Source organism: Chrysoperla carnea, chromosome 4, assembly GCF_905475395.1.
Source record: "Chrysoperla carnea chromosome 4, inChrCarn1.1, whole genome shotgun sequence".
Classification (NCBI taxonomy): Eukaryota; Metazoa; Arthropoda; class Insecta; order Neuroptera; family Chrysopidae; genus Chrysoperla; species Chrysoperla carnea.
The window spans coordinates 70346063-70370788 of record NC_058340.1 but is presented as its reverse complement, the minus strand read 5'-3'; the positions used below and the strand labels follow the sequence as shown (position 1 = coordinate 70370788).

The window sequence follows — 24726 nt, the reverse complement described above, 5'->3', positions numbered from 1 at the left end:
CTGATATTGTAAGAGATTGCTCTTACATATGAAAATGTAGAAATCTAAAATACGAAATAAAACCAAAAGAACTATATTTGAGAATTTATTCCGCAATTATCTGGAGTACAAACAACAGGCGTTGCTAAGGTAATGTTTGTATACAAAGCAAAGTCGTATCTATCGAATGTACATACATTCGATAGAAACGCAATTACAATGTCATTACAATATTAAACCTTGTATTTACAACAATTATAATCGATTAAAATTTATATTTTTTTAAATTATTCGAAACTAAAAAAATTTTTTATAAATTGAATCAAAAAATTTAAATATAGATAAAGAGACTTTAAATATTTTTAGAGATAAAGTTTTTTTTTTTTTGTGTTGTTGTAAACTAAAGTTGTATAGAATTGATCAATTAAATTTTTATTAATAAATAATATTTCATTCAATTTACTTTGAACTAAATTACATTAAATATTTATATTAGTAATAAAAATTTAAATTAAAATATATATTTTTTATATTAACAATAAAGTTTTTTAATTTTGTTATTTATATTCAATTCAATCTGTACACTGTACACTCAAGTACATTTAAAAGTGAACTGTCCTTAAACAGTAGTTTTTTTTGTAACAAATATCCTTAAACTTTTGTCATGTAATAATTAAAGATATTTTTGGAATTTTATTAGAAAACTCGCGATTATGAAAGTGACGTAAAAGAAGGTTTTTTGTCTGACAATATCAAAATATGTTATCAAACACCGCGTTTATATCCAGGCAGAATTTTGGGGATTATATTTCTAAAAACCTTTGTTTGAAACTTTTTACCAGACTGTGCGACATCCAAAGGAGTCTTAATGTGTTTATCATGTGTTCAATCGATTCAATCAATTTGTCTTAATCTTGCAAGTGTCGCAGAAAACATGTTTGTCTGTATGCCCGTCATCACGATAAGAAAAGAAATATCAAGCTGAAATTTTTATAGCATACTCAGGACAAAAAAGTGAGTTCGTAAATGCGGTAATTAATTGTAGGTCAATTGGGTCTTGGGTACTCATATTGTAAACCGTTAGAGATAGAAAAAAAGTTTAAATGTAAAAAATGTTCCTTATCAAAAAATAAATAACTTTTGTTGGAAACATTAGGGCAATACTTTGGTGTCCATTTTCTCTAAAACTATAAAAAATTAAAAATTGTCGGGCAGCTTTAACTAGTGCTCTTGTAAAAACATTCTCAAAAAACGAAAAAATTTGTAGATGAAACTTTCGAAAATGAAATAAATGGCGACCGAAACGCCTATAAAATATATAATTTAAGTTTTGGCTTTTTAAACTTTTCTAATTTATTTAAAATAATGGAAGCACTGACATTTAACACATTCTATACAGGGTATTTCAACAACTAACTCACTAACTCAATCAATTGTTTGTATCCACTTATTTCTTTTCAATTTTTATTTAACACAGTCTGGTTTTTGATTTTTTAAATTTATTTTCTAAAAAAAAAAAAAATTCTTTTAAATCCTCGCATGATTCAACAGCAGATGACAACATCAATCCGTACAACATAATTTCCAAAACTAAACGTCATCATTACGTCATTATATTTTTAACCGCATACAAAGGTCATATTCAAAGAACTCTAGTACAGAGAGAGAAATAAACAAAAGATTGAAATCATCATAAATTCTTCAAATTCATTAAATTTAAATGAAGGACTTTATTTGTATTATGGTTTCAATGATTTAAAATCATTCCATAAACAATTAAATTTCACACAACATTAAATCTTGGTAACGGTTTAAGTTGTAAAAAAAAAACTCTCTTTGCCTGCTGCCTTACGTCGTCTCCGTTCGTCTTCTTCCAATGAATACATGAATGAATCATGTTCTTGGTGATGTTATATGATTAAGGTAGTATGACCACCAAGGCAATTTTAAATAAAATGCTTGATTTTCTTTTTATATGAAGTTGAACTAGGTCTAAATCAACTCTGAAACATTTAGGGGAGAGGGGGTGCTCGATTATTTAAATAAAAGTAGGCATATTTAAAATTGGTTTTATGGGAAAACGGTAGTTGGGTGGTATGTTTTCATAAATTTCTCCAAAACTAGTCGGTGGAAAATAAAAAGTTAAAACCTTAGTAAATTATTGAAAACAAAAAAAAACGGTAGTGGGGATAGACAAAGTAAGACGAAAAGTAAAAAAAAAAAGGTTTTCGATATCTAGAGTAATTTTCAAAATATCGAAAATTGAAAATTTTGTTTAACTATTTAGTTTTCGATATTTCGAAAACCAACGCTGATATCGAATCGCACTTTATACCATGTATATGAAATATATCAAAGTATATTAAGTTTAGTTCCAAGTTTGTTACGCTTAAAAATATTGATGCTATGAACAAAATTTTGGTATAGGTGTTCATAAAATCTCCTAATTAGTCCATTTTTTGTTGTCTGTCTGTCCGTCTGACAACACGATAACGCAAAAATGAAAAGAGATATCAAGTTGAAATTTTTATAGCGTGCTCAAAACATGTAGGTCATTTGGCTCTTGGGTTCGTAGGACCCAACTTGTTAGAGATAGAACCAAAGTTTAAATGTAAGAAATGTTCCTTATAAAAAATTAAACAACTTTTGCTTGAAACATTTTTTCGAAAACATCACTGTTTACTCGTGATTAGGTTCAAATGGGAATATCAGTTATGTGTGTGTGACATGTATGTATGGCTAGCTATCTCTCTTTATTTACATTACGTAAAAAACAAACGATTCCGTAATCAAAACTATCTATACATGGTCATTTCAACAATTAACTCAGTCAATTGTTTGTTTTCACTTGTTTTTTATTCTTATTTTTCGTCTACATTCATGAAGTTATAACAACTCATCATCAAAGTTGGTGCTTGTACTACCTTAAGTCAATGGTCATTGAAATAACAAACTCTCTCTAATAATAAGTATAGCTAATTAATTCTTTGAAAATGAATCATTTTATTTTTAATTTTACAAATGTGTAAATGAGATGTTGTAATTACTGATAAGAACCGAACCATATTCAGTTTTGTTCATTCATATGAAACACATTTCGTGGATGTACTATGAATGAATCATACCACAACGGTACAGTGACTTTGCAGTGACACTACCATGTCACTACACATTACGCATTGCATTCATTTTCACCCCATTCAAAATATAGAAACACTACCCGAGGGTTTATTATTAGCTATAACAATATACAATGAGGTGGTGGCTTCTCGTTTTAAAATTCGCTTTCCCTTAATCTTATAAGGTTGAAAATAATAGTCCTAGAGTCTAGGACTAAGATCGGATATACAGAGTGGCTTTTTAAATTTGACGTATGCTCGAAACTCGAAACTAGAAAAATAAGTATCGATAAAACGCAGGCATTAAACTTGACTTAGGTTTTCAAGCTCAATGAAAAGCTCGCTCTTAGCCATAACTGGTAATCGATAAATGAACGCTTTAGATTAGAAAGTTGTTGTATAGAATATCAAGGTATACTAAACTTAGTCCCAAGTTTGTAACGCCCAAAAATATTGATGCTACGAACAAAAATTAGTCCATTTTCGGTTGTTTGTCCGTCTGTCTATCAACACTAACTCAAAAAAGATACCAAGCTGAAATTTTTATAGTGTGCTCAAGACGTAAAAAGTGAGGTCGGTTTCGTAAATGAGCACTATAGGTCAACTGGGTCTTGGGTCCGTTGGACCTATCTTGAACTAGAGATAGAACACAAGTTGACACAAATGTAAAAAATGTTCTTGATAAAAAAAAAAACTTTTGTTTGAAACATTTTTTCATAAACATCACTGTTTACCCGTGAGGGCGAAAATCAGGTGCAAATTATATAGTTTGTATTACCTATATGGGAATGTCAGTTCTGTGTGTACTATCTACTTACATGACGTAAAAAAAAAAAACGATTCCGTAATCAATACTGTCTATACATGGTATTTCAACAATTAACTCAGTCAATTGTTTGCTTTCGCTTGTTTTTAAATACTATCGGTTGACAATTTTTTACTTACAATTTCATTTTTATTTATTCCAGAATTGTCTTGCCAAAGCGATATATGATAATATTGCTGAATCGCCCGATGAATTAGCATTTCGTAAAGGTGAAATTTTGGTTGTCCTCGAACAAAACACAGCTGGGATACAAGGATGGTGGCTTTGTTCGTTACGTGGTCGACAGGTATGTTATTTTAATATATTTCTATGCGATAAGGAGTTCAGGAACGATGCCTTAGTATAAAGAACAAAAATATTCTTGGAACATTATTTTAGCTACATCATGGACGCTCGCAAAATGGTTGTATAAAACATGGTTAACTAAGTTTTACGTGGATATGTCTACGTATAAGAGAATACTCATAGACTAACAAATGTCAGCCACCAACAGTTGGAACTTGTGCATGTGTACGTGTTCACGAAATGATCCCCTATTAATTAAAACGAAAACATAGACGTTAAAAAAAATATTTTTGGAACATTATTTTACCAACTTCGTTCACTTATGCACCAACAGATGGAACTTGTGCATGCACATGTGTTCACGAAATGATCCCCTATTAATTAAAACGAAAACATAGACGTTAAAATCCGAGCTAATTGTAAAAATGATATTCGATCTACATTTGGGTTATAAATTCTTGGCATGTTATACTTTTAACCAGGGAACATAAATTGGCACAATATATCTATACTTTTAGTTGTTTCAATAACTTTTCCAAGTCAATTTAACAAACAATGAATTGAGGAGGGTGTCTTAATATATTTGTTATTTGTTTCAGGGTATATGTCCTGGCAATCGATTAAGATTACTAACTGGAATGTTTGCAGATACAGGACAAATGATATCACATGAGGGTAACAACATACATCAACACCAGCAGCAACATCTTTTAAATCAGCATCATACAGACATAACATTGTTACAACGACAAGGGAAACGGCGAAGTTGGCACGTTCAACCTAATAAAGTAAGTTTTAAATCATTTTAAATCACTTGGCGAAACAATTTTTATTTACTTCGTCTAGTCATAATATTTCTTTACTATTTATTTTTTTGAAAATCTAATCAACTTTGATGGTTTTATCTATCGAAAATTTGAAAGATCTTAAGTGAGCCTATATAGAGTGTATACAAAGAAATTTTTGAACATTTCAAGGAAAATTATTGTAATTAAATAGAAAATTTGCATTATGCAAATGAAAAAAATTTCATCTAAAATATATTTAAGTAATTTTTTTTTAAAATTAATAATTCACGCTAGATGCATATTTTTCGGCTTGTTTCCAAGTATAATTATGTTATAATATTGTAAAAACAAGTTGGGAAACAAACCATTTATAATTTTGCATGTTATTTTATGATTTGTCCGTGCGGTGGCGTTACTAAAGCGATATGTTGACGTCACTGGCGTTTGAATTTGCAGTTTAGAAAAACCATTTTCATTTGTAAAATTACTTGAAAAATCAATAAAAAAAATTTTAAACTATTATCGACAGGTGATAGAAAACGCTATGCTATATAAACTACTAAGCATTATATTATTATTAACTAATTTTAAAAGGTAAGATGACCTTAAAAGAAGGTTATCTTTTAAAAATAGATTTTAATCATCATCTTCTCTACATCATTAGGAAATCCCCTAGTCATTTTGAAAATTAATAAAGTAATGGGAGTTCCAAAATTAATGCAATAAATAATTTTGATTTGTAAATTTTTTTCTCCCTTTCAAGTGGAAAGTTTTCACTTTCGTCCTGCTGTGCTAAACGAAGTTGTCGCCCTTCCTCTCCGCCGGGCAGTAAAATAGTATACACACCACGGGAGCAAGTAAGAAATTGTCTCAGAGCTCATGTTTGTCACTCTTGGCTTTGCCTCGGGCGACAAGGAACATGAGATCGGAGACATTCTTGATTCATGAAATAAAGATTTATGGATGTGATAACATATTGGGTAAAGTTCTAAGGCTTTGCTGAGATATATGAACATTTTTGTGGATCCTTTTTTATAAATTTAATTGAAGGGCGTTGGTATAGCTCTCAATTTCCCCCTTTCGGTGTCGATGGTCACCGATTTGTTGACATATGTCTTAGATTTCAAAGCATCTCATAGTAAACAGCCAACGATGGATTTGGGCGGAAAATTATAGTCCAACCTCTCTTTTGGTTATTGTTTATCTTTTGTATTTGATGAAGTTAAATTAATTTTTCTAACATAGTTTACCAAACCTTCATTTTTTTCAAAAAATCTTGTTTATTAGTGAAAATTTAAAGATTTTTTCGTGAAGTAAACTGCCAGCTCCCACGCTGATTTTGTTTTAAGACACCCAAAACTCTTTATACTGAAATTTACATCAGATTCATTTAACCATCTTCTGGACCATTCTGTGTTTTTTATTTTGCTTTTACATGTAATAATAAAAGGGGAAACCCGTTAATTTTGTCTTAAGATGTACGTTTTTTACTTTAAAAATGTACACTTAATGGAATGAATTTCCACCAATGTTTCTTCGTATTGTTTTGTAGCGAAATGATGCTCCAATCCAACTCTTTATTGTAATAGGGCGTTTTTTCCCAACGAGGTTTTCAGTTTTATAAGGCCAAATCTTGACAATGAATGATCAGCTAAGTGATGTCATTGCAAATCCGATATGGTAGACTAGTTATTTTTTATACACTCTCCTAATATAGGTACCAAATGAAAGGGTTTGCTGAGAAGAGTACGAAAATATGTAAATCGGATGATGATCTATTTTTATGGGTAGCATGATCTAAGTTTCCTATCGCTTCCATCATATTTGATATACATAAAAAAATTAAAAATACTTTTTCCAAGAATAAGCTTTTATTTTACTAAAAATTAGAAGTTATAAAATTAATTTTATGAATCACACATGGGTGTGGGTATGGAAGTTAGCGGGCCATGCTCGAGCCTCGGGCCTCGAAGCAATGGTTCAGAGCACCTAGCCAAATAGACCCTTGTACTTTATCCCCGCTAGGCTTTTAAGTGGCTATTATAACCAACTGAAACCCAGGATTTGCCTAGCGCTGAGTTTCCTAATTTCTTCTGGTTCGACTATGGCCGAACCAAACCATTTCCTTCGCTGCTATATGAGCGCCGGGCAGTAACAGAGAAAGTGGTTCGATGTTTCTTCTGAATTTTCTCCGCATCTGTCACACGCGGGAGATTGTCTTTTTCCAATCTGATGTTGGAACTTGTTCAGGTTATCAAGCCCTGTGAGTAACTCTACGATGACTCTAATATCAGCTCTGTTTTGTTTCAAGATTTCCTCGGCTCTGTTACCGAGCGAGTTTCTTTTACCCAACAGGCTTTTGGCGATTCGCCCTCCCTCGTAGCTGGTCCATGCCTTTAATTGTTGGTTTTTCAGATTATCTCCTAATCTGTTAAGACCTTCTTGGTATGGCAGTTTGGCCAGCTTGTCTGCTCTCTCATTACCGTTCTAATCAGAGTATGAATCACACATACATGACTATTTGTCAAAGCTTGGGGCGTTCCAAATCATTGTTGATATTTTAAATTGAGCGCCTTCAACTTTTACAAATAATCGTGTTTGAGTGACTCATCGTAATAATTATTTTTTGAGATATTTTTGGAAGTTTCACATCGGATATTTAAGCCAATTTTATATAAAGATAATAATAATTATTCTGGCATGTAAAATGTCATTTTTATAATATTGTATACGTACATACACCACCAAGTGTAAGTGGCGCCAGACCAGACTATCGCAAAAATAAAGAATAAAACACAAACAGCGACATCGACAGCGAAACAGACAATAAAACTTGTATAACAAACAACTTTTTAAAATAATGAATTTTTGTGTATCTCTTTATATTCAAAGAAGCTTACTTTGCTGGTATCGTTTTTATATTTTACTTTAAATTAGTCCTACCGCTGGATTCTCTTCCGTATGCATTGAAAGTAAAACTTATCTACATGCCAGAATTAACGAAAAAATACTTAAATTTGATCGGAAAGTATACGGCAACTTTATAAATTTTTCTTCTCCCAGAAATTAAAAAGTAATATTATGAAAATTCTCACTGCTAGGACAGAAAAGTAAAGTTGGTTTTTGAAAATCTATGCAAAACATGAACGGTTAAAACTAATAATTAAACAAAGATGAAAATATATAATAGTGATGTCATTGTACACGGTATCGTCATAGAAATTACATATAAAAATCGGTTTTGCAAGAAAGAAATGGGCAACAATCTTTGAATGCTTCTATAATCAAATATAATCAGATATCAAATCTAATTCGATATCACTTCATTAACCCAAAATCTAACTTCACCAATAATCAAATTTATGTAATTTTTTAACTATTTAAAATAATAATTAATCATCTTTTGACTGTTAACAACATGTTAAAATCCAATTTTTAATCATTAATTACATGGAAATCCTTCGATTCGTTTTTCCAAAAAATTATTTATTTAAATTCAGATTTTTATCTATGCATTGCCTTAATGGTCGATCAACCTTAAAAGAAATTTTATTCAAGAAAAGCACTTAATTTCATGACAGAACAATATTTTCACTTTTTGACAGCGCTGAAAACTTTTTACTTCCCGAAAAACGCATGATTGTGCAAAATTTCTTACTCAAGTCAAAAAATTCAGATTCTGTATACTTTACTCATGTAAGATTTCTTTTAAACTGTCTTCAAGAAGTAGTCTAGCGCCAGGGTTAAATATTTATTTGTTTTTCAAAAATAATAATAATCCTAAAAGTTGAATCATGGTCGACGTGTCACGAGATATTAAAAATATTATTTATTTTACTATTTTTAAGACTTATGTCGTTTATTTTGATGTATCTAATGCCTGGTGCACATCTTCCGTTCCTCGAATTTATTCGGAATCGAGAGATTTTATCAACATTTAATAATATCACCTCAAATAACAAAACTTTTCTACTTATAGGAAAAGATTGAATTTATCTACTTAGTTAAATGTCCGTCTATAGCGAAGGGGACTCAAGGAGCTTGATGAAAATTGACCGGTTTCCTACGCGTATTTGAGAGTCATATAAACATTTCTGAGGTAATTAAAGGTCTTTTTTCTCATAGTTCATTAAGGGTCCCCGCAGACTGCAGACTTTTTATCGGACGATAGTTTAGTCGGGTTGGGCTGAAAGTGCGCACACCGAGCCAACTAAACAGTTTGGTTGGTGAACAGGGCGCACACTAGTCCAACAGCCGGCCGACTATTCTCGAACTAGTTTGTAACTGACTGTTGAAGCGGTCGCACAATGAAAATATTGTCCAGGAAAATTATTGGTCTTATCATACTCCGGAGGAGGAAAATCAACAAGAGATTCCGAGAGTATCGGGTGCATCCCATTCTCAGTGATAGATTAGTTAGTGGAAAATTTTACACTATGCATTCCCAATTACTTGATTACCCGAAAAAAATTTCCGCCTATTATTGAATGAGCATTACCAGCTTCAATGAACTTTTCAAGCTAATTGGACCAGCAATAGCGAAGGAGGATACAAATTTAAGACTTCCTATAACTGTGGAAGAGCCAAATCACAGAGCGAACTGAGCTATCGGCCGACTAAACAATCGTCATGTATGCGCGATCGTGTATGCCCCAATACTGATTAAACAGTCGGCCGATAGTTGGCCGACACATAAGTTTGAATGTAATTGGGTACCACATCAAACTTTTTTATCGGCCGATAAAAATCGCTGTAGTGTGCGCATATGCATTCCTCTCCATACTGATTAAGAAGCCGACCAAACTATCGGCCGATAAAAAGTCTGCAGTCTGCGGGGGCCCTAAACCTCCTAAACCAAAAAGATGGCTGTTTGTTTGTTTGATCGCTGTCTGTCTATCAGTGGCATCGCAGCTTCCAAACGGATGAACCGTTTTAGTTTTTTTTAAAGGTAATTTAATGGAGAGTGTTATTAGCTATGTTTAGGGTAGTTTGGAGAGAAAGCTACAAGAAAAAACTCCCGTTTGTGGGTGGTAATTTAAGGAAAGTATTGAATCCAACAAACACGAAAATTGCCTTTATTTGATGATTTGATAAAACTACATTTGGGGGCAAATGACTATCCGTTTAAACGTATCTTTATTAAGTTCCGTGACTGTACAACCTTAACAAAAATTACAAAATTCTTTGACCATGAATAATAGCTGTCGCTTGTATACTAAATGTATGTAAACACAATATGTAACCAAGTAGCCTTTGCTACCATCTAAAAATAACCAACATCATCACTCACCTAGTGTAGCCTACTATAGTGCCTAACTAGTACCGGCTACCATGCATGTCAGACCGATACGATGCCGGCATGCCGCACGGTCATTGTATCCAAACCCATATTTGTCTCACAATAACCGCTTTCCTTCTACGCTTAATCTTAGATAGAACTCAGTATCACATCAAGATTCAGTTCAACTCTTCCCTCAAAAAAATAAAGGTATACTTTTTTTGGGACTCTAAAAATGTAATAATGAATATTTTACGAGATGTAAAAAAAATAATAATTAAGTCCACCTTCGTCTGTAATTAAGAACAGTATCCATGAACTAACGGGCTCCTCCATGTAGCAAACTCTAGCCTTTACTATGCCCCCCCCCTCAGATGGAACGCTTTTTTTTATTATTAAGTCAAGCAGACATTGTGTATTTTCTGAAACAATGGCATTTTGGCGTTTTAATAATATGGCGTTCATAAAATTTAAAAGTACCGACTTGTAAACCTGTATGAAGGAGAAAGAAACCTCAATTCTTGTTATTTGCACAGAAACCTGCAGGGCGTCCAGCTTAGAATGCCTCGATCCGAAACATTGGATCCATCAAGTATTGGAGAAATCCCGGTGGATAACTGTGGACTTTCTACGTGGCGTCTGGCCTTGACAGAATCCCATAGCTTCATCTGCTTAAAACAACATCTTTTACCCGAAAAAGTTTCGCCTTCGGGTGACAGGTTATTCTCAAGAACCTCTTTGTACAAAACAAATATAATAGCCGACACAAAATCTCTATGCATCATATGATTATGACATATGACTATGACAGGGACAGAGGGCAACTCACTGGCAGTCTTATGTCTCATTCATCATATCGAATCCACTTACAGGTTAGCAGATCCCTCGTTAACTCTCTGTCTATTAAAACAATATCCCACTCTTTATCACTTGAACTCAGACTTCTATTGTAAATGGAAAGCAGCTTCAAGTCTTTTAAAAAATATTTTTCCCTTCTTCAGTAATTTAAAAGTTGTATCAAAAAAACAAGAATCACAAACAACATTCAATTTATTTACCTTTTTTGGACGTAAAAATTGTTGTTCGTCGTAATTATACAAATTTGACCATGTGTTAGTTTTATTATTTACAAAAAAGAAAAACATCATCTTAAAGTAGAAGGCCTCACCCTAAAAAATATTTACATGTATTTTCATCGAATTTTCACAATACCGGAAATACAACGCGACTGATTTCTATAGTATTTTATTTCCTTGTTACATATAAAAGTATGAGGAAGCTAAAGTGATTCACACACAAATTTTTTTTGTTTGCTTTAAAATTACAAATTTTTGCTTACAAGTTCAAGGAATTCGAAACGAATTTTTAAAAATTTGGTGCAGTAAGATATAAAATTTTTATGTGATGAAGCTTAGTGGAGAAGCCTAGAATATTTCAATTGTGTTTACTTTCTTCAGCGATAAGAAGGGAATACAATTGGACAAGTGATATTTTCTCTGCAATCTATTGCACCACCAATCTGGGAGATGTATCGATAGAATCTCCATATATTATAAATGCGAAAGTAAGCATGTTTGTTTGTTTGTTTGCTACGCTTTCACGCAAAAATTAACGAATGGTTTTTAATGAAACTACACAGCAATATAGCTCTAACTTCAGAATAACACATGAGATATAATTTATAAAGATATATTAATAAATAAATTAAAAATTAATTTAATTTGACATTACCATAAATTACAGATTTCTGTAAAAATAGTCAATATAAAATATTTCACGGCCATCTTTTCTGATATACTCAATGAATAATTACGACTATTATACATTTAAAAAAATAGAAAATCATACATATATTTTAGCTGTGTAAAACAATTCTTACCATTATTTCGAGTGTTATCGTCGAGAAGGGGGATAAGCGAGAGCAATATTTATCAATCTTTACTTTGAAACCCAGCGAAACGGTTGGGTATCACTCTAGTTTGAAATAATTATCATTATCAAGACATTGAATTAAAGATATTTTGTAAACTCTCCAAATTCCCAAGATAGTTTTACTTACAGATTCGAGAAGATTCTTTCCGAGTCAGCGGGTTTTTTTTCTATCGGAAATAAAAATGAAAGTTTTTATACAAATTTGGTTTTTTTTTTATGTGATAAAACACGGCGAAAGTCTTTTATATCTAATGAAGCCGTAATACCATTCCTTGCTAGTATTTCTTTTCCCTTACAAATAATTTCCTTTAAATAAATAGCTCTTTGTATTTTCAAGATGATTCTTCTTTATCTACCTGTAAGCACGTTCATATTTATCTGAAAAGCTTCACAATGAGTTTCCACTCGATTAGTTTTTTAAGTTATATCATATTTTCCCTCATATCTTTCTTCCATATTTGATAGCTATATTAACAATAGCTCAAGAGCATACACCATAAAAAAACCTTACTGTTTCTATTTCAGACAACATCTGCACTCAAAGTTCTTTTTTTTACTCTACAAGGAGGTTTTTCGTTGATTTTTCTCTTAGCGTGAATATTCTGCCAGATATCTCTTTCCCGAAGGCCAGTGTCGCATATACAACTGTTGAAGCCTGTAGACGAATCTTTATAAATTATAGCTCATGTGTTATTCTGATGTATGAGCTATATTGTTGTATAATTTCATTGAAATCCATTCGGTAGTTTTTGTGTGAAAGCGTAACAAACGAACAAACAAACATCCTTACTTTCACATTTATAATATAATAGAGAGATGTGATCAAAACACTTGAGAAATTGAACAAAAACTTTGCAACCATTCATTTTACGTCATAAATTGTTGAATATTATTTACACATCATGACATGATAATCCCCAATTCATTTAAATTAAAACATGTTTTTCAATAGAAATACGCTCTTATTTCAAGTATCAATAGTTTGGCATCGCACGTGCCAAGGATTATAATTTGCACGTAGGTATTATCATAAATTTGGCAGATTGTACCTAAATAGATCGATGCAGTCAGTCCAATGTTTGTTTATGATATCCATTGATTGTGTTCTGTCAAATGAATTGTGAAAAGGAATCTTTTTTTTTTTTTATTAAATTAGGGGAAGTTTTAGAGGGTTTTTAATAAAGTGTGCCTTTATTGATTTTATTATTAACTATTTCAATGGAAAAAGGGATTTCTTAGTTTACTCAACGACAAGCTAAAACAACACATTTAACTGTGTTATTAAAAAAATTTATTTTTTGAACTTTATGACATCAAAATAAAAAAAATTGAATTTTGTTCTATTTTATCCAAATTATTTTCAATTTTGATAAAGCAAGTGTAGAATTATAGTAAATTTGGGTCATACTTTTCAAATTTGAAGTCAAATTTAACCTACCTTAAATAAGTTTCAAGATCGAGGGGTCTTTGTTCCGACATTTAGCACAATGGTGAACGAAAGCGAAAAACTATCATCAAAAATGAAAAATTTGACCGAAACTAAGCGGACTTCAAAAAAAATTTCATTCAAATCAGTAAAAATTTAGTCATGTTATCAAAAAAATTTTACTCGTGTAGATAAATTTTGACGATCAACTCTTTGACTATACCTAATATACATAAATTTAAAGAGACACTATCCTCACGCTACATTACGGTACGTTGGGCGTTAACATGGTACATACATATATGGTTACTATAGTAACACCACGAGATTATTACTTTCCATATTTTTGTATATGAATGTCATATATTTTTGCTTACATTTGTAAAATGTTTTACGACTATAATTTAAATTATTTTTTATTAGGCATATAATATATTATTTACAATAAATTGTATTTTATCCTGGACGAAAAAGGGGGAAGATCTCATAAATTATGATTTTTAATATTTGATAAAAAATTCAATTTATATTTTTTACCCGTTTGAGATATTTTCAATTACAATAAAGCTAAATTAAATTAAAGATCAATTGACATAACCGCGAAGAAACAAGCTTATAAAATGTGACAAAATCACATTGCCGAAAATTTTGACTCTTAGACTAATTTTCTGAGTGGCCACACTACGGGAAAATCTGTAATTATGAGGCGCTATAATTTAGTTTCATTTAGTATCATTTTCTAGAATTTTTCTTGCTTTCCTTTTTCACAAAACCACTAGTTGAAGTTAATCTGAAAAACATCAACACAAAAGAATGATTTAAATAAAAGTTCTTAATTTTTTTATAAGGAATAACTTTTACATTTAAACTTTTGTTCTATCTCTAACCTCGATGGATACTTGTTCATTTGGCATATCTCGGTCAACTTTGAAGCTAGAAAGTCGAAAAAAAACGAAAATGTGCAAAAAAAACTTCAGCTAGACATTTGAATTGAATTTTTTTTGTAATTTGTAAAAACCTTATTAAAACGCCCAACTACCAATAAAAAAAGGGGGTTAGGTACGCCCCTGAGAGGTCGACTTTTACGAAATGTTGACACCCTAATAAACAACTGTGGAAAATTTCAAAGATGCATTAATTTTTTCTTTTAGATATTTAGTTTAATTGGACTAGAAGGTTTTTAAGATTTATGAGGAAAATTAAAAAACCTAGTTTATGTGGTCAAAAATTCGGCCACATAATGTCGTTAAACTTCAGTGTGCCATTAATGTGTAAAATTCCTAAAAATTTGAGAAAAAGTGCAATTAATTTTCCTTGAAAATTCACTCTATTCTAGAACATGTTGTAGTAAAAAATCGAAAATATATTTTTTTTTTTGTATAATTAAAGTAAATACTTTTGTTTTCAGGTTATTACCCCTAAAAAAATCAACGATGTATTTCTATACGACCTTCCGCCTACGCCGACATCAACCCCCCAATACACATCTCAAAATTACAACATAATACGTTACGATGTACCACCAAGTCGATGTGAGAGTCCACGTTACAACAATCAAAGTCCAGCACGTGGCGATACACCCCTGTCGGATGTTAGTCAAGAATCATACGATGTACCACCGCGTGCTGTACCGATTAATTACGATACACCACGAAGTTGGCGATCATCACCGAATCCACCAATACTGACGCCATCACCAGCGCCGGCGTCCTCTTTATCTGCGCACCATCATCATCAACGTCGTGATTCTATTGACTCTAGCTATGATATACCACGACCGTTGTTACTATCACAGCAACAGTTAACACCAAGCAGTTCGGCAAGCTCATTAACGACAGCTGATTCATTGTCTTCCTCGAATCGTAGTAGCTTGGCAAATATGCCGGATTATGATGTACCGAAACCAAGTCCACGTAGTGTACAACAAAATACGACGACCACGTCACAACAAGGTGTTTACGATGTACCGGCATCGAATCCGGTTACAAAAGAATTACCGTTAGAAATTAATTCGGCGTTGGATTCCTTAGAGAAATTACAAATTGAAGCGACAGCTGCTATTGGACGTTTATTAGGCTTTGTTACACCACAATGGAGGATACGTGAAAAATTGGAACCGAAATTAATGGATATTAAATTGGCTGTGGTTCGATTACGAACATCACTTCATGATCTTGTCGAGTTTAGCGAAGGAGCACTAGGAAATGCTGCAAAAGCTCCTGATAAAGGTATAAAATAATGCATATTATTTAGTATATACAGAGGGTTTCTGACAAATCTATTAGGTGATATGAATCTTTAAAATATATAAGAAAGTTTATATATTTCCGTTTCCAAGAATGACTTATGTTTTGGTTCCTATTTATCTCGTACAATAGAGAGTTTCACTCCAATCGGAGTTTTTAAAATTTATGCGACCTGCGACTATGCGAATGACAAATTTATTTCAACAAAAACTACTTTAAAATAGGAATTAAAATTTCACGTAAATCACAGCTATTCATTTTTAGCGAACTTGAAAAAGTATTAGCTTCATGCATGAGTTTTATTTCAGTCAGTTACCATAGTAATGACACACTACTTTATTAATGTAATTGTATGGGTGGACATATAAGTCTATGGATTGTATATATGGTTTATATTGAAAATTTTATACTATTATGCTTAGATATATAATTTTTATTTTCTAGGTTTAGCGATAAAACTACGACCGTTGGTGAAAGCCTTACGTGATGCAGATACCTTAGTTCAAAGAGCAGCACATTCCTTAGACATCCAAGACTGGTCTATAGACTCACTATGTCGGCATATGGATCATGAAGAAGGTAATTGTAAACCGCCTGACGCCCTAGATCAATTAGTCGCATGTTCACGTGCTCTCACCGAAGATGTGCGCCAAACAGCATCATTTATTCAAGGCAACTCTACTCTCCTATTTAAAAAAGTGGTCACGTCTCCACAACAGGCGAACAACAACGAAGATTGGCTCGAAGATTATGATTACGTGAACTTGGAATCACGTGAAAGTGCTATAAAGAAACATGCTGAAATTCGCGACTCATTGCCAAATGAATTTAAAAAGAGTTATGACGCACTTTTACAAAATGTTGAGTCAGCTGCCATGGAATCAACAGATCAAATTGATTCAAACGATAAACAATTATTAACATTTTATGCGGCGCAAGCAATAACACACTCAAATCATTTAACACATGCGATCGATGCGTTCTTACAAACCGTGGAACATAATCAAGCGCCTAAAGTGTTTTTAGCACATGGGAAATTTGTTGTGCTTAGTGCACATCGATTAGTTCATATTGGAGACACTGTACATCGAAATATTAACCAGAACGATGTTCGAACTCAGATTTTAAACTGTGCGAATGCGTTGTCCGAAGCATTAGCAGCTACCGTTGCCAAAACTAAACGTGCTGCCCTACAATTTCCCAGTGTGACAGCGGTACAAGAAATGGTTGACTCTGTTGTAGATATTTCACATGCAGCAAGAGATTTAAAGTTATCACTGGTTCAAGTCTCACAGTCTTAAGCTAATTTTTTTTTTTTGTAGTCTCATTGTCGTGAATTTACTTATAAGAACTTACAGCTTTTTAAATATTTATAATACTACACAGATGTTTATACTATGTACTTAGATAGCTAACTTATTAAGATTTATTTACTAAAAGTAATTATTAGTGCCTATCAAGACGCAGGTTCCGATAGAGAAGATGATGAAATTTTAGAACTTCATTTGCGTCCAATAAAATTCGTCGCCTAGATATATCACTGCCGCCAGAAGATGGGCTGAATTTAGCGAAAAATTATAAACTCAATATTAATCCTTATGTAAAATTATCTTATTTTTTGTGATAGTTAGACGGAACGGAACGGAATAAACGCAGAAATAACAAATGAATCCAAATTTGTTAGTGATCTGAATTTAGCATAGACATCTATGATAACATTCCTAAAAAAAATAGACTTAAAGAAAAATAGCTTTAAATTTAATTAAGCTTCTTTATGAAAAAACAAAAACAGCCAATAATTATATTCATTATTCGTCCTGAAGAAAAACGAATAATTATTGAAGAAATATTTGTTTCCTTTGTTTATGAAGGGAAACTCTTTTTATATGCAATGGAAGAAACAAAGGATGCCTAACAGCGAACATTTGGAAAAAAAAACGTCCGTAAAAACATTTTGGTGTTTTACAATAAATAGAAACCCTAATGAGGATTTGAATGGGAACTTAAAATACTTTCAATGAGAATGAATCGGAAAATTTTTTTACTAAGAATGATTTTATTCCATATTCCTAATAGAGAACATTGACTAATAGCTTAATTCCTGCTCTAACCTTTCTACTTCTATTTATAAAGATTTCTATTTAGGTGTGACCTAAATAGAAAGTAAGACCATTACTTAGTTGTGGATCAACTTAGAGCTCTTGGAATATATGCTGAGATCAAACGAGTTTATACTCCTTGACACAGGGCACCCATAAACAACAAAATTTATCGTTTTATGATTAAAATAATTGTCGATCAATAACAAGAAAAACATCCGGATGCTGTAAATCGATTTTCATTAGTTAATTCTTATTTTTAACTGAATTACAAGAGTAAGTTGCCAAAGTTCCGATTCTATCAATATTATCGATGTAATCAATAAAAATCATAGATTATCTAAGTTTAAAAAAAGTTTCTTTTAAATAGGACAATTGTTTCGGGTAGCCTTGAAGGATATTTCAAAACTATTCCAGAAATTGATGCGCACAATTTTGTTTATTAAATTAGGTATAGCGTCTCTAGTCTGTTCAGGGACATCTGAAGATCAAAGCAACGATTTTTATTTAATATATTATAGAGAATTTTTGTATTCAAAAATTCAGTGCATTCTAAAAAGGTCTCCCGATCAGAAGAATAATTAAAAAGTCTCCTGATCTTTCAGACCTTACTTTATTAAAAGCCGGCACTCCGAAAATTAGAAAAATTGAATTCTTAATGTTTAAAAAAAGTCAATTAATTTTGAAAGAAATTTTGAGGCATGTCTATAATTCGCAGCTACTACGTGTATTGTTTAAATTATCATGTAATTGCCAGAATAGTAAATTTTTGAAATGTATGTTTATATATAGATACACAGATGTTTAAATTTATCTCAAATCGCCAACTTACTTTATAACAGAAAATTTCTCAACAAATTGTTAGCGATCGAAAGTTTAGAAGATACGTCTGTGGTTAAATAATAATAGAAATTATAATAATATAACTAGTAGGATACTGTTAAAACAAATTTTGTAATTGAATGTGAGTGCGTTTTGAAACTTTCGTCTTACCTGCAGTAGCGGATTTAAGAATAAAAGACCTGAAGACAATTCCTATATGGCACTCGATTTTCAGGATAAGAATTGACTTTTAATAATACTTTATTTGAAAATTTAAATTAAAATATAAACTTAAATCGGTGACGTTTTTCACTAAAAAATCATCCTTCTACGAATAATTTGGAAGCCAGATCATTAAAACACATGCTAGTATATCAAAGAATTTGGTCTAGGTGATACATCAAAATGTTGCGTTAAGATCTGTATGCTAGAGGGCCAAGGGAGTAATTGTTTCTTTGTTGAGGGATTAAATCCGCCATTGCGAGGACGGTGTTAAGCTAGACTTGCACCGTGGAAATGAAAGGTTCTATGACGTGCTTGCGCATTTTATATATATTGCATTTGATACATAATCTTATATTAGAGCTACTGATCTCAATATAAATTGGATATACGATCTAAAAGGCGTAAAATAAATTTAATTGTTTAATATTGAAGCCTGTACTTGCGTCGTTTTATTTTTTTTTTAGTTCTATCCAATCATTTGGAGGCGCTAACTTGCTTCAATGAATTTCAATAGATGGGATCTCCTATCCAGTTATATGGAGATCAGTGATTAGAACAGAGATCCTCAACATTTATATTAATTTGTACTGTGATAACTTTAGTGAACATAAGAATTTAATTATATAATAATATATAAATTTGATTTAATATTATTCAAATTATAAATTTAAAGTAGATTTTTTTTTTTTTAATGGCAAAAAACAATTATTGATATAAGTTTTACAAATTTATTTTGGGACCATTTTGAAGTATTTTTGTTTTTTATGTCCGGTTCCACCAACACTTTTGTTAATCATGATAATATTAATTTTTAATCGATGGTTAGTTGAAGGGCCATTGAGCGGATTATCTTGGTTCCTAAAGTAAATTAAAGGCCAATGAAGGGTGTTCGTTGGTAAATAATAATTTATTGCCAAGGCAGCTAAATAAAAAATCGCCAAATATTTTTATTGCACTCATTCTTTAATCTGAAATGGTGGAACCTAGGGCCCTTAGTATTAATATTGAGGATCATAAATATTATTATTAAGAAAAATCGCACAAAATTTATTTTCATTACTTTATTTTTAAATTTTATTGAAAATAAGAAAAAACCCGAATTGGAGAGACTAATGAGGTGCCTAAAAAATTGAAATAAAAAAGATAGGGAAGAAAAATTTTGAGGGTAAGTGCTATTTGTATTAGCGTAAGCGAGTCAAATATGACCAACCCTATTTGGATCAGTTTTAACTCAATAGAACACAAATCACAAATCAGGTTTTCGAATCAAAGAGCTTAATTTAAGGGGTAAGAATGCTCTTTTTAAGACCTCTTACCTTTGTGTGGTATTGGGTTTTCCAGCTAAGAGATGCTCTATCTATTAAGAACCCATATCTCCGGTAAACAACCTGTTGTTCACAACAACATCCAATACAGATCAGTAGTTTTTGCAGGATACTTACGTGTAAAAAATCACAATTTTAAAATGAAGTAATTCAAATTTTTGCCCCGCTAGAGGCTTCAAAACTGTGTTTATTGTGATCAAGGGACTTTGAAAGGACTTAATATTTGTGAAATTATGGCACTGAAATCTTAATTGTAAAACCCAATAAACTTTTCTTTCTCGTGTAGAAAATTATTAGGAATTAGGTACACAAAGAACCGTTGCAAGAACTTATAACGAAAAAAAAAAAATCAATTACAGATTCTATGGAAAGATGAAAGGAATTATCTTGTTTTTTAGAGGAAAAAGTATTTGAAGTATTATGTTCACAGATTTTATATAATTTTATCGGTGTTGTGAAAGTGTAAATAAAAACAAATTTATATTATTTGAGAGCCCTTTACATCGCTAATTCTACTGTACTGGTTTGCCTGTTAGTTTTTAAATTAACTTTCCTCTCGGATCATTATTTGACTCCCAACAGAATGTAAATAAAAAACATTTTGTCACTTAAAATTAATACGGCAAAGCATGACAGTTAGTAATGGTAGGTGTTAAAAGGGATATTAGAAAGATAAAAATGATTGTAAATTTTTAATTGTACTATTATTTTATTTTATTTAAATTTTGTATAAAAAAACAACAAAACATTTATCGCACATTTAATATGGATTCTATATATATATAAAAAAGATATTATTGAATAGAATTTCGAATTTTCTTTTATATTAAATGAAAAATTTCCCCTTCCTTTTCCTTTAATTAAATATTCGTCTGCTACGGACGCCCAGACGTGAGTTTCTATACAAATGTTCAATTATGTAATAAATATGTGAGACCATGATAAAATGTTCGATCGTAGCATCGCTAACAGTTTGATTAGATGTACACTAGGATAATTATCCTAGAAAGTTTAGCTGTAAACCACCTCTAAATCCTAAAAGACAGTTCGGAGCAGATTTTTCCATGATGTTTTCAAACTAGTAAAAGTTCATTTTCCACTTTATTTCAAGACGTGTTGGAAACTTTCTAGATTTTATTGATAGAAGTTTTGGTGAACGGTACCCAAAAATGGATCAATAATACACTGTACTATTTAAATACTCCGAAATTGTGAAATATTTGGAAAATTTACTCTTATGGAAATAGAAGTTTTGGTTTTGAATTTTCAAAACATTTTCTAAAAATCATTCTTACCAACTTCGAAGAATAGTTTAAGCAAATATCATACGATTAAAGTGTCTGTTTACATGGTAACGCAAACTTTTAGGAACATAAAAATAGCAATTTAAATTTTTGTCTTGATATTTCAGAAGTTCCTTATTAAAATCGAGAAGAAATTTTACAAGACTGTCACAGGGTGAACGCAAGGACCAAAAAAACCGCAAATACTTACTAACTCGATCTCCTTAAATGCATGATCAACCTGTAGAGATACTAAAGGGTCAAAAAAGGGCTCGTGTACACGTTTGCGTGCAAAAAATCACTCTGTATTAAATTTTAAGGGTTGAAAAGGTGAGGTCAAGTTTAAATCCTTGGTAGAATCAGACAAGGTATGCTCTTTGTGCAGGTAGGCGTAGGGTGGGGGAATGCTCTCACTCTCGGTAATCTCTCTCACACGGTACCCAGTTACCGCCATATTGATTGTTTGTTTACATTCGAACTGTCAAATTGATTTAATAATTTTTTTACATATTTACTGTCAACAAATATGACATAGGCAATATGGCGGTGACTGGGTACCGTGTGAGAGAATCCTGCCTTCCATAAGAGCATACCTTGCCTGATTCTACCAATGTAGTACCTAGATACTATTAGTTTAAAATTTGAAAAATTTTGTAGCAGCAAAATGACGATTATTTACTTGGGCCAGGGAGGTATTATAGAAAAGAAAAGCTGTTACATTCAAACAGTTCCATATACAACGAGATCTGCTGCTTGACATTTGACAAATGTGCAATACCAATACGACAGCAGTTTCAACATGGCCGGACTAAATTCATGAGGCAAAATTGAGCAAAATGATGCAAAATGATAATTTTTTTCAATTAAATACTACTTGTACAATTATAGAGAAAGTATTGAAATAAGACTTTTTTTTTGTCGAAATAGTAACTATTTGAAAATTACATAGTATCAATATGGTGTACCTCTGATACCGTTTTAGTTTAGTCAATGCTACTGCTACTGCATCTTCACTTCTATAATACCTGCATGACCGGAACCTATCGAATTTGTATGCCAATGATTTGCAGTTTCATTTTTTAGTGACAAATAACTTTAAGTTAGTTGCACGGGCGTTATCGTGTAAATAGACCCGGCGCTTATTTAAAAAGAAACATGTGTGGTGTTAAAAATAACCAAATTACAAACATTTTATCATAGTTTCTGAGTGAATTCAATGTAGAAAAAATTTTCGAAGACATTAATTTGTAAGTATTTAAAGTATTTCTAATAAATCAATGAAAACTTTTAAAAAAAATTCTATCGAATAATTTTTATTACAACGATAAAGACGTTTATTTTTACAAAATGGCGTTTTTTTTATTTTTATAATGATAGTTTAATTTCAAAAAAGTTGTAAACGATGTAAAAGCTTTTTTCTTAAACGAAAAATGTTTAGAGACATACTATTAGGATTATTCTCGTTCATATTTGGACTTTTATTTGTGTTAATTGGTGTCGCAATAGGTATTTAGAAATTTCTAACCTCATACTAACACTTTGTTGCTAATAAATAAATACCAAAGATTTTAAATATTTTCTTTCCGAAATAGGTTGGTTTGTTATTTGGAAATTGTTTCTATCGAAATTTAAATTCGTTCGTGAATTAATTGGAGGTATGCAAGAGGAGGATACCTCGAAAACAGACGATATTAGAAACACACGTAAAGGGAAGAACGTTCGAAAAGATTAAGCTATCAAAATGAATATCCGTTGTGCAAAACCCGAAGATTTAATGAACATGCAGCATTGTAATCTGCTATGTTTACCAGAAAACTATCAAATGAAATATTATTTTTATCATGGACTCTCATGGCCACAATTGAGTTACGTGGCCGAAGATGAAAAAGGGAAAATTGTTGGATATGTTCTAGCCAAAATGGAAGAAGATGGTGAAGAAAAACATGGTCATATCACATCATTAGCGGTAAAACGATCACATCGTCGATTAGGTTTAGCACAAAAATTAATGGATCAAGCTGCCTTTGCAATGGTAGAATGTTTTCAAGCTCAATATGTTTCATTACACGTACGTAAAAGTAATCGAGCTGCGCTTAATTTATACACGAATTCGTTGAAATTTAAAATATTGGAAATTGAACCGAAATATTATGCAGACGGTGAAGATGCGTATTCAATGAGACGGGATCTTACTGAGTTCGGTAAAAAAGATAATTTGGGTGTTATATCACAAACAGAACTTGGCTATGAAGCAAAAGATGCTAATTCATCAAAAAAAGAGATTAAAGTAGCATAAAATTCAGCTTTTGTGCTTTAATATATTATGATATAACGTATATTGTTTTTTTTTTTTTTTAATTTTATGTAATCTTATAACAATAAATTTCATAATTTAAGGTCTATTATGATTTTTATACCATGTATTTATCAAATATATGCAAGGTATACTAAGTTTAGTCCCAAGTTTGTAACGCTTAAAAATATTGATACTATGAACCAAATTTTGATATAGGTCTGTCCGCCCATCTGTCTGACAACACGTTAATTTTTTTTTGTATTTATTTCTCTTTTAATAAATAAAATAAAGTTTTTTAAATAAAATAACAAATATTAATAAAATAATAATTTATTGCAATATTTGAAACAAAATAGCATTTATTTTAATATGAACATTATTAATAACAATTAATTATTAGTTTGATGTAAGTTAAATGCAATGCAAAACCATTTTATTTCGTTAATAGTCAATTATAATCACAATTAAACACTACGTAAATGTAATCAACACGATTAACAAGACCTAAACACTAAAATAAACTCAATACATACTATAAAAAAAAATCGGAAAATAATATAAACACACCTAAAACGACTAAATTACACTAATTAGTTAATGAACAGGGGCACAATGAAAACGGCCAAAATACTTAAATAATGTCACTATTCAAATAATCCACGAAATTTTAATAAAGACAATCAATTGAGAATACACTCAAAGAAATTTAACGAATTTTAATGACATGCAAACGAATTTTGAAAGACGTGTTGTTAATTTATTTAAAAATATATAAAATATTGTTATTGTTTCCCCAA

General features: G+C 31.3%; 2 protein-coding genes across 2 annotated transcripts in view; both read left to right on the top strand.

Moving 5' to 3' along the window:
- LOC123299298 (breast cancer anti-estrogen resistance protein 1) overlaps positions 1-21116 on the top strand; it is a 43015-nt gene extending 21899 nt beyond the window's left edge. Inside the window, exons 2-5 of the mRNA XM_044881655.1 lie at positions 4067-4210; positions 4809-4997; positions 15042-15861; positions 16324-21116. Coding sequence (XP_044737590.1) covers positions 4067-4210; positions 4809-4997; positions 15042-15861; positions 16324-17180 — 2010 coding nt within the window. The 3' untranslated portion in view covers positions 17181-21116. The remainder of the gene's footprint in view (positions 1-4066; positions 4211-4808; positions 4998-15041; positions 15862-16323) is intronic.
- Positions 21117-22724: 1608 nt separating this feature from the next.
- LOC123299345 (N-alpha-acetyltransferase 10) lies at positions 22725-24033 on the top strand. The gene is made up of 2 exons (XM_044881722.1): positions 22725-22880; positions 23226-24033. The coding sequence occupies exon 2, from the start codon at positions 23375-23377 to the stop codon at positions 23927-23929; it is 555 nt and encodes a 184-aa protein (XP_044737657.1). The 5' UTR covers positions 22725-22880; positions 23226-23374; the 3' UTR covers positions 23930-24033.
- The last annotated feature ends 693 nt before the right edge of the window (positions 24034-24726 follow it).

What these genes read in the sequence shown, in the direction of transcription:
- LOC123299345 (XM_044881722.1), top strand. Translation starts at nt 23,375, where the DNA reads ATGAATATCCGTTGTGCAAAACCCGAAGATTTAATGAACATGCAGCAT.